Consider the following 11,463-nt stretch of genomic DNA (forward strand, 5'->3'; position numbering starts at 1 on the left):
CTGACATCCACACCCATGACTGTTTGTCCTGATAGGCTTATTAAACCGAGGATCAATGGAAATCCTTATTCGTAACCTGAAAGTGGCAACAGTTTCTCTTAAAACAAAATTATGTAAAACAGAAAAAAATATAAAAATGTCCTTCACAAAATTCAAAATGCTAATTTTATTCTTAGTTATAAAAAGAAAGATTCAAAAATATTTACACAAATCAAAACAATCAAGACAAAAAAAGTGTAAAAAGTATCTTCAACATTCCTCCAATGACGACTCTATGCAATCTACACACCTAAAAGGCAGCAATCGTCCGCATTTATGGCGCATTTTTCCACCCTGATTACACAGCTCCACCCACAACACACCTCCGATGTGACGGTTCTCCTACATACAGGATGCTTTGCATCTTTTACTGCAGCTTTTACAGTTCTGACATTGCTCCAGTGCCTTAGCTTGGTTTTAGAGGAGCAGGGGGCAGGCTGGCTGAGGCCTGCTCCAGAAAGGCCAGCGGTCCAGGAGGGGGAAGGTCTGTGGGCTTACGATGCTGACCGCTGACATCCTCCAGTACTTGTTGCCAGTGGTGCAGCTTGCCCAAATGCTTCTGCACCAGCATTTCTTTCCTCTGCAGCTCATTACGCAGGTCGGACAGGTCCTGAGGAGTGAGGAGAAACGTACTTGAGAGAGGCCAGATTAAGCTGAGAGCAGGGAATAAGCAGCTCATGAATGTCAAACACGTGATCAGTACGTCCAGTCCGAAAGGTTTACCTCTTTCAACACCTGCTCTGGTTTCTGCACAGATAGCTGAAGCCTCTTCTGCAAGAAGAAACACTCCGTCTGTCGAGCCACATCCAGGAACTTCTGGATGCACTGGTCCACACCTTTAAATTAAATATGTATGCTTTTAAATATAGATTATCAATAAGAAACACTATTAATAAAAAAAAATGCAACGCTACACTGACCAGTTCGAATCTCCTCCTGATCTGTGCCGTTGACATAGTCTTGACTTACTAACGATGAAAAGCAGGCCTGAAGAAGGAAAAGAGAGCAAGCTTAGCACATCTGCTTTTATAAATATTCATCCACCTTTAAAACTAAATTAATTTGCCGTTGCTGCTCCTAAATTGTGGAATAATTTACCATTGAGTATCAGACAGCCCTCCTCTGTTCCTGGTTTTAAATCTCTTTTGAAAACCCACTTTTATTTCCTGGCTTTTAATTCACGGATCTTGTTGTGAATAGCATTTTAAAATACTCTTACCGTCAACCTGGTTTTTAATTCAGGTAAGAAGTTATTTTTTAACTTTTATTCCAACAATTCAATTTGAGATCGGATAGGAAAGAATCGATTCTGAATCTTCGGAATCAGAATCGATTTTTGTAATTTGAAAAGACTCCTAGCCCTGGAAAAAATATATAATAATTAAATAATCCAAAATGAAATGGAAATGTAAAGCTAAAAAAACAACATTTTATTAGCGAACAGATGTGATGATCACTTTTTATTTCATAATCAATATTTACTGTTTTTAATACTTGTTTTTAGTTTCTATTCCCACGTTTTATTTTGTTTCAACATTTTATTCCAACTTGCTTTTATTCTGTTTTATTTTCCTATATTTTAATCATGTATAGCACTTTGCATTGTCTTTGTACTGAAATGCGCCCCCTCTGGACAGCCGCCGCCACTTTTAACAGAAACTTTAATTAATTACTTATATCATTTTAGTGAGATTTAAACTTTCAGTTCACACAGCAGGAAGAAACGTAGTTCAGAGACTTAACGAAGCGCAATATTAACATTAAAAGTCGGCAAGGAACGCTGCCTTCTTTCAAATTAATTGCTGAAGCTTCAAATAAAATAAATTATAGCAGCACAAGATGCTCGATCCGTTTAGCAAACAGAGACAGGAAACTGTTTCCTGTCTGGTAAAACGCTTAATTTTAACAGAACCATAATTTTATATACTAAATACATTTGCCACCCATGAAAGGCACACAGCTAAAGCTAACGCGGCTAACAACAGAGCTAACGGAAACCGCTCGCCTCCTACCTCGAAGGAAGCCTCCAGTTCGTCCACCAGGGTGTTGTTACCCGGAACCCGGGGCGCGGTACCGGGGAAACTCGGCTGAGACGGTCCGGGAGGCCCCCCAACGGGATGACCACCGGGTGGCTGCTGGCCTGGAAACATACCATTCATGGACGAAGCCATCTTCCCCTGTCGGTCACCTGGGTGAGAGGCGCATGCGCATTGCCCACAGTACTGAGGCTGAGGGGTTCTTCAGAGATGCGTGTAGCTTAAAAGGTAGGTTATTTTTTATGCTACTACATTATGGGAGGAAGTAATTTTAAGGATCTTTACACAACGAAAGAGAAGAAGAAAATAGTTGTGACTGTATATATAATGTTTAATTTGTCCTCCTGCCTGAGTAGAATACAGACTGTCCACCAAAAACAACAGTAGGTAGTTTTACCAAGCAATAATTGTTTATTTTAAGAAACATGTATATTACAAAAATATGCCAAGAACACAAAATTCTTTCTTTGCTATGAAAGAGTATTTGCCCCTTAAATATTTCTTGTTTTTTTTTTTTCCTTTTTTAACCCGCAAGTTTCAGATCAAAGTAATTTAGGTATAACAAAAAAATACAAATTTTCAATGATTTTATTTACTTAGGGTAATAATCTGTCCAAACAAACATGGCCCTATGTGAAATGGAAGCAGTCACTGCCATCAAGACCTTAAAATAACTGGCAATAGTCTTTTACGATGCAGAAGGGAAGTTTTAGCTCCATCTTGATTAAAGAATTGTTTTAATACAGCCGTTTTGGATTTTTTTTTTATTTTTTACATGAACAGCCTGTTTAACATAATGCCACACGGTTTATGATTTTTCTTTATGTCCCAACGTTGTCTAGGTCGCTCAAAAACTTTAATTTTATTTTGCTGGTGCAGACGTCCCAGACGCTGCATCACCCAGATTTCACGGTTTTATCATGTACGGCAAGACATTTACATGCGCTATGTTGATGGAGTTTGACGATCTGAAAAGTGTGAGAAAAAGTAAATACAGGAGAAATCTGAAAGAGGGCAAATACCTCTGAACAGCATATTACTAACATTATTAGTTAATCTATGTAACTGTTGTACTCAGACTAAACTTTGACTCATGTCCATGATGGAAGATCTCTGATCCTCAACTGGAGGAAAAGTGTTGCACTTTGACAGACTTTATCTCCCGTCTCTCAGCCACTGTGGGCCAGCCTGGCAGCAAACTCCACCAGGGTACGCGTCGGTCTCCCAGACATGCCTTTCCTGAGGTAGGGAACTTCGTCTTTGTTGCTCATCACTCCAGCGATGTCCAGATGAGCCCAGTGAGGCGCGGTGACGAACTCCCTGAGGAAAGCGGCTGCTGTGCATGCACCACCAGAACTACACAGAGGAAGATCAACAGGGAGACGGAACAGGAACCAGTGAAACCTACGTTCACATTTTACATGTAAATATTTTAGTCTAAGTTTGTTTGTGTAGCACATTTCAGCAATAAGGCGGTTCAAAGTGCTTTACATCAGTAAAACATAAAAACATCAGAAACCCATTGAAACGTTCACTGGTTGTGAGACCAGTGACAAACATTAAATTGTATTAAGTAAAAAGCATCAACACACATCAAATCTGTTGGTCAGTGTTCCTGTTATTATGGCTGAAAGCAGCTCTAAACAGGCTGGTTTTCAGTCTTGATTTAAAGGAACTCTGTTTTGGCTAATCTGCAGTTTTCTGGATGTTTCTTCCAGATTTGTGGAGTATAGGAATTAAATGGTGCTTCTCCATGTTTGGTTCTGGTTCTGCAGAGCAGACTGGAGCCAGAAGATCTGAGTGGTCTGGAGGGTTGGTACAGCAACAACAGGTCTTTAACTGTATTTTGATGCTAAGCTGTTCAGTGACTTATAAACTAACAGAAGTATTTTAAAGTCTGTTCTCTGAGGAACAGGGAGCCAGTGTCAGGACTTTACACGTGGAGTGATGTGCTCTATTTAATACTCTTTCGGACTCAAATTCTAAGACTTTCAGAGCTTTGTTAGCCAATTTTAAAATACAATAATACATTTAGGACAATAATTTTCTTTAAGTGGATGCTGAAGAATCATCTGCAATCATTGTCATTGGTACCAGTGTCCAAGAGCGAGAAAGAAAGAAAGAAAGAAAGAAAGAAAGAAAGAAAGAAAGAAAGAAAGAAAGAAAGAACGAACGAACCAGGAGGAACAGAAAGAGGAATTAGGAAGAAGGGCTGAAGGAAAGGAAGGCTAGAGAATGAATAGAGGAAGACAAAACTAGAAATAATCTGACCCAATCTGTATAATCTGATTGAATTTGACTTTGTAAAGTGCCTTGAGATGACATGTTTCATGAATTAGTGCTATATAAATAAAATTGAAAGATAATAAACAAAATAATAAAAAAAAATTAAAATGGCAAGAAGAAGGGATAGAAGCAAAGAGACAATGATTCACGGAAGGATAGAGAAAATATTAAAAGACCTACAAGGAACTAAGGATTAGGGAGGGAAATAGAAAGAAACAAAGAAGATAGAAAAGGAAGGACACAAGGATGAATCAAAAGGAGGAAGGGTACAAGGAAAGAGCAAACTTAGACTCATTCAGCTACATTTGAGAGAAAGTTTGGTGCAAGGCTCCAAGTAAAAACAGGAGACAAAGGAGAAGCATTATAAACACGAGCATTTGCAAATCAAAAACACATTTATATGTACAGAAAAGTTATGTGTAAGACTATGAGTGGTGGAGGTATGTAGCAGCAGGATGTGTCGCAGCAATGAACGGACCATATAGTACAGCTAGTGTAATAGAGTTCACAGTGTTCATGTAAAGTGAAGGTAGAATGGATAGACTCAGGGAAGACCAGAGGAAAATGGATATGAAAAGAAGGGAGGAGAAAAGGAAAGGAAGACAAAGGAAAAGAAGGAAAGGACAGAGAGAAAAAAGTCCACAAGGGAGGAATGGAGAAACAGCAGAAAGACTAAAAGGAAGAAAGTACAGAAGGAAGGACAGAAAAAAGGGAGCTAGGACACAAGGAGGAAAGACGATTTTAGACAATAGGATAGAAAATAAAGTCTGGAAATACAAATATAATTCCCTGCTTATGCAAAACCTGAAAATAATTAAAATCAATTTCTAAACCAGCCTTTGCAGGGAGGCTGGACCTGCGTTACGGCTCATGGCGGAGCTGCGAGGGACTCGCTGAGAGCGACGGTCAGATACGTACCGGCTGTACTTGCCGATGTTGTTGAGGTCGGCCAGCTGGCTGTCAGTGACCTGCTTGGTGTAATGTTGGAACAGAGGCATCCTCCAAACTCTGTCCCCCGTCACAACACTGGCCTGCACACACACACACACACAGGGCGCTTTAGAGAGGCTGAGACACCAACGAGTCGTTCTGTGCTTTGCTTCCTGTCTACCTGGTGCAGCTGCTCCCACAGCCAGTCCGAATTAGTAAACACTCCCGTCGCTGCTGAGCCCAGAGCCACGTCCATGGCGCCTTCAGGAAGGAGGTCAGCAATTTTTTAAATATCTATTTCTTCTTATGCGTTTTCATTCATTTAATAATATATTTTACCTTTTACAAAATGATGTGAATTTGACAGCCCTGCGTAGAAACGTACTTACCTGTTAGCGTAGCAACATTGACAATGGCTCTGGGGTTGAATGTGCTTCCGTAACAGAGAGCGTCAGCGAGGATCAGTCTGCCCTCTGCGTCCGTATTATCCACCTTAATGAAAGTTTGAAACCAGCTCCTCAGTAAACACTCACTCAGCTGTCTCCACCAATCGCACGCCGTCACCCACCTGGATTGTTTTCCCGTTCTTGGCTGTGACAACGTCGCCCGGTTTCGTGGCCTTTCCACTCGGCATGTTCTCACACAGCGGTGCCAGACCTGGGCAGAGCCAAAGCAGGCGTGAGGTTTCTCCAGACACGGCCAAACGGAGCCAGAAACAAGACAACCCACCAATTATGTTCACCGGGAGTTTCAGAGCCGCCGCTGTGACGATCGAGGCACAAACGGTGGCGGCTCCGCCCATATCGGCTCTCATCGCGTCCATGGACTGAGACGGCTTTAGAGAGATGCCGCCACTGGACGCCCACAAAGGAAACAAGAGGGGAACACAATTAAAACACAGCCTACAATAAACGAGGCGACACGACCATAAATCAACATCAGCAGTGAGCCTTTTCATGGTTAACCTGTCAAATGTGACGCCTTTGCCCACCAGCATCAGCGGCGGCTGCTTCCTGTCGGGGGCGCCGTTGTAGTGAAGCTCCAGGAAGACAGGGGGCTCCTCTGAGCCCCTCGCCACGCTGAGAAAGGCTCCCATCTGCTGCTCCTCGATCCAAGCCTTTGATCTGCAAATAAAATACAACAGTAATAATAATAATAATAATAATAATAATAAATCTGGTTATGTGTTATATAAAAACTATTTTCCTGTCTCCGCAGTTCAGAGAGTCTGATATTAAACAACTAATATCAGGCTATTTCCTGTCATAATGGTGCAAACAGATGTTTAAGTCACTCACCCAATAAGTAAGCAAATTACATTAAGTAATGTCTAAATAACTTAATCAGTATTTTAACAAATCGGGAATTTAACAATTATCCTGAGATGCAAGTAAGCCAATACACAAATACGCAATAAGTAAATAAGGAAATAAACAAAAAAGGTAGCAGGCAAAGTAAATAAATAAGTGAAGCAGAAAAGAGTAAAGTGATAAATGAGTCTATCACGAAATAAGAAGTTAATGACTAAATAAGCAAATTAAAAAAAAGGTAACTACGCCTTGAGATGACTTGTTGTGAATTAGTGCTACATAAATAAAATACAATTTAATTATTTTACTATCAAATCTTTATTAAGGTTAAGACCTGTTTTTCAACGGAGTCTTGGGCAAAAGTACATAAATAAGCTAATACGCAATTAGCTAAATAAGCATACAAATAAAAAAATAGGTTGATAAATAAAAAAGCATGTCTAACATAATACTTTAGTAAGCTAATAAGTAAATAACAATTATTAAATAAGTAATTCAATTTAGACTGTATTAAAACTCAACCCTTTATTCAACCAACTTTTTACCAAAACTGCACATTTTTAATGAAAGAAAAAACAACACACTCTCTCTGAACTCTTTTAATGGGGCGGAGCGTTCCTGGGTCTGCTTGTGATTGGATGGGAGGATTTAATGACTGTAATATTAACCTACATGACTAAAATGCATAAGGAAGGAAAACCTTTATTCTATTGAACTTTTTTTTTTACCCTTTTTTCTATTTATCGATATATATTGCTATTAAATTAGAGTCCAGCCCTAGCCAGGACTCCCTTGAAAAAGAGGTTTTTAAGCTAAACAGGGTCTTCCTTACATATATTATTATTATTATTATTATTATTATTATTATTATTATTATTATTATTATTATTATTATTATTATTATTATTATTATTATTATAATAATATTAAGGTTTAATAACAATAATAACTTTAAGAAGTGGAACCCCACAAACCGTTTATTCACAGTGACCCGTTCAGCATGTGGAGCGACTCTCTCTTCAATGGTGTTGGCGAAAGCAGTCGGTGTGATGTGATTGGCTGGAGCTTCCATAAGAAACCGGGCCAGGTTTTGACCTTCAGCATAAGCGAGTCCTTTCTTCCAGTCGTCCACGTCAGCGCTGGTAATACACAGAGAGGGGGAAACAGTTAAACTCTCTAATTCACCCGTTTAACAAGCCGTCAATGATCTGAGATGGTCTGCAGCAGCCTGATGGTCAGATTACCTCCCATGATGCAGCTGCGTGGTTACTCTGGTCTTCTTCTTGGACTTTAGTTGGTCGTAAGAAAACAGTCCCAGAACAGCGCCTTCTGCAGCAGACTTGGCGTCCCCACAGTCGTCCACCTCAACGTGATTCACCTCCAGTTCCTGAAGAACCTGACAGCCAGCTAAGCAAAAAAATAAATAATAATACTTATATCAGTAAAACACCTTCTCAAAATCTGCTTGAGTTCAGAGGGGCGTCCTGACCTGACACCGCCTGTCTGATGTTCTCCTTCTTGGTATCCCAGTTCTCAGCACCACAAATGCCTTCACTGTCCTTGCCCAACCCGACTACTGCCACACAAGGGAAATCCTGATGAAGACAAGAGCAGGCGTTACTCTGAAGTAGGACTACACAATTAATCGCATTTGCAATAAAATCACAATTTAAAAAAAAAACAACGCAATTTACAAATCGCAGAGGTCTGCAGTTTTTGGTTACGTAACAATTAAAGGATCAGACACGTTAGTAAAATGTTTAAAGTGGGTTTGCTCCACATGGAAGGGAAGAGAGTTGCATCAGTGAGATGATCTAATTGTGTTACTTGCTTCAGAGTTTATATAATCATACTGTTTTACCAAAAACTTTCAGGAATCTCACCATAGCATTAAGTACTGGTCAATCAGTTTAATACATATACTTTCTGGTTGGTTGCACTTTATGTTCAACAAGAGTTGATGTCCAAATCAATTAAAAGCTGTTTTCTTGAATAACATCTGATTAATAAAAACATTAAAAGTTCTTGGTTTAAATAGTCCTTGTTTACAAACATCTTTATCTAGAGGACATTTTTGTTGCTTGTGGTTAATGCAGAGAAAAGTCAAAATAAAAATCGCAATTTTGGTTGAAATAAATTGTAGGCAGAACGCAATAATTTCTGCGCTGAGTTGATACGCACAGCGATGAAATAGATTGAATTGTTTTTTTGTGTGTGTTTAAAAAGACATGATGAATTAAACTGGAAAAAAATAATTGCATTAAATCGCAATATTAAGATAAAAAAATAATAATTACAATTAGATTATTTACCAAAATCGTTCAGCCCTACTCTGAAGCCAGTGAAAGACAGGGCTTAAATGATAAAGCAGCATTGTGTTACCTGGTGAATTCCATAAAATATCCTGCTTTTGCCTTTCTTGAGACCCGGCCCAGCACTGAGGGAAAGAGCAAAAGATTTATTAAGCAAAAAACACTCAACTGCTGTCAAAAATAGTGGTTTACCAGATTTTTCAGACTATAAGGTACACTTAAAATCCTTAAACTTTCTCAAAAACTGATGGTGCGCTTTATATATGATTAACCATTGTGCTTATTGACTGATTTTATGTGGTACAATGAGATCAAAAATCTGTTAAAATGTGTAAGTATACTGTCAAGGATGTGACCATCTCTATAAAATGAGAAACATGTCCTACTGCACTTTTTCCTTCCACTCAACTATCCAGAAATATGCTTTATTACAGCGCCCCAAACAGGCAGCATGTTGAGCAACAGGATTGCTGCTTTCTGTAAAACGCTTGAAGTTTCCAGGTTTCTTGATGATTGTTTAGAAAAACGTTGCTGTATAAAAATCAAACCCTAGCAATACATCAGCGTGTGTAATGAATCCAGAAACTATTTATATGATTTAATTAATTTACTGTTTGTCTTTCAACGATATTCAGATTTACTGGGATGCACCTGCAGACTGCTGATCACACCCGCTGACAGACTCACATTTTCAGCAGCTCTGACAGCTTCCCAGACAGAGTCTGGTCAAAGCTGGCTGCGGCTTGTGTCAGATGAAGACCTCCCTCCTCTGCCTCCTTCTCAAACACCCCCAGGACAAGACCCTGCAGAGGAACACACACACAGGTCCAAATCATGCCGGTTCCTGCTCACAGGTGTGATGAAAGAGGCAGTCCTCATGTGGGGCAGACGACTCACCTTTCTCTCCTGCAGGTGAGTCTGGGAGGCAGAAAATGGTCTGCAGAGGTGCTTCCTCGCCGCGGTCTGCGCAGCTTTCCTGACAACAAGCATTGTCACCTGCTGGGCATGTGTCCGTCTGAGTTAAAGTGCAGGTTTTACCCCCTTCTGGAAGGTCAGACACGACACATGAGCGAAAGGAAGTGCCTTCAGAGTCGCGTTCAAGTGGCGTCACCGACGAGCGAAGACAGCGGGACTTTGTCGCCCCCTAGCGGCGAAAGGTCGATGTACCGTGGAGAATATATATATATTCTCCACGGTATATATATTTTTTACAACTTTATTGATCAGAACACTAATTACATGTTCAAATAAGAATATCCACTTTGCATTCTTACAAAAAAGAGAAATAAAATAGCTATATACAGGAGATCAACTTAACTTGTGCAAGGCAAATAAAAATAAAGAAATAATTTAATTAACAGGCATTTACATTAAAACCTGTGGAAGCGTACAAAACCAATCTCCAAAAGTATAAATACACATATGTATTTAAGGATTTAAAATCAACACTTAACAGAGACAGACCCATTTCAGTAATGAGACAATAGGGTGTTTTCAGCTTTCTTGCACCATGTTTACTTTTGCTTTTTGTCGACTCAAAGCACCAGATATTGTGACATGTCAAATCTAATTTTTGTATATGTCCATATTTGTCGGCTAAAAAAGATAAAGAGGAATAGAAGATTTTGATTTAGTTCTAAAAAAGATTAATGTATCGTTGGGATTTATTTATTTGTGAAAGACTATGCAAATATTCGAGATCATAGCCAGAGCTATTTTCCATCTCCAGGCCCTCTGCAGGAAAAGCCAGCATTGCATATTTATACATCCTGGAACAGTTGGTGGCGCTGTTGCCTTGCAGCATGACGGACCTGGGTTCAAACTCTGGCCTGGGGTCTTTCTGCATGGAGTTTGCATGTTCTTCCTTTGCATGCCTGGGTTGGTTCTCTCCAGGTAGCATTGGCGACCTTTTCTGGGGTATACTACGGTGGCTCTGAAGTGCAAACCACACCAACCAATAAAAAAAAAAACACAATCACATATTCAAAACAGCAACAGCATCTTTAAAAAAAACACGCAACATTAACTAAGCACATGCAAAAAAACAACAACACAACAACATATTAAGAACCACAACTACATATTCAACCGCTGTATACCTTGGCTCTTGCCTCTTCCTGGAGGTAGCTGGTGTCACTGCACCAATAAATGGGTATAGACTACGTATGTAAGGACATTTATATATCTACGTTAACACATATGATTGTCCATAGTTGTTAAAGTGTCAGTGCAAATTACCACAAATGGCTTGTACTAAACAATTCTATTGCATTTATATGTTGCCAATTCACAACATATGTCATCTCAAGGCACTTTACAAAGTCAAATTCTATCAAATCATACAGGCAAGTGGACATTGATGTAACTTCATAAAAAAATGCAAGAATACTCTCACACAAGAAATGAGTTGGTAGATTTTACATGTTTACAAATATAAGCGCAATTATGTTTTTAAATGAGTAGCTAATGATTTAGAAGTTGACTAATCGTGTTTTATTTTACGCATTATAGGAGAATACTGCCTGTTTCTCCGATTTAAGGGGCACAAAA

General features: G+C 39.4%; 2 protein-coding genes across 2 annotated transcripts; both read right to left on the reverse strand.

Moving 5' to 3' along the window:
- Positions 1-325: 325 nt before the first annotated feature.
- med28 (mediator complex subunit 28) lies at positions 326-2,257 on the reverse strand. The gene is made up of 4 exons (XM_012869955.3): positions 2,052-2,257; positions 960-1,026; positions 763-875; positions 326-649 (listed from the first exon to the last, which is right to left on the reverse strand). The coding sequence occupies exons 1-4, from the start codon at positions 2,208-2,210 to the stop codon at positions 446-448; spliced, it is 543 nt and encodes a 180-aa protein (XP_012725409.1). The 5' UTR covers positions 2,211-2,257; the 3' UTR covers positions 326-445.
- A 585-nt stretch (positions 2,258-2,842) lies between these two features.
- On the reverse strand, positions 2,843-10,025 carry lap3 (leucine aminopeptidase 3). Its single transcript, XM_012869839.3, has 13 exons — positions 9,811-10,025; positions 9,601-9,716; positions 8,984-9,038; positions 8,091-8,196; positions 7,846-8,008; positions 7,576-7,740; positions 6,257-6,415; positions 6,021-6,145; positions 5,860-5,948; positions 5,681-5,783; positions 5,473-5,552; positions 5,280-5,392; positions 2,843-3,431 (listed from the first exon to the last, which is right to left on the reverse strand). The coding sequence occupies exons 1-13, from the start codon at positions 9,901-9,903 to the stop codon at positions 3,245-3,247; spliced, it is 1,554 nt and encodes a 517-aa protein (XP_012725293.2). The 5' UTR covers positions 9,904-10,025; the 3' UTR covers positions 2,843-3,244.
- Positions 10,026-11,463: the final 1,438 nt, after the last annotated feature.

This window comes from Fundulus heteroclitus, chromosome 5 (genome assembly GCF_011125445.2).
Source record: "Fundulus heteroclitus isolate FHET01 chromosome 5, MU-UCD_Fhet_4.1, whole genome shotgun sequence".
In the NCBI taxonomy this organism is placed as follows: Eukaryota; Metazoa; Chordata; class Actinopteri; order Cyprinodontiformes; family Fundulidae; genus Fundulus; species Fundulus heteroclitus.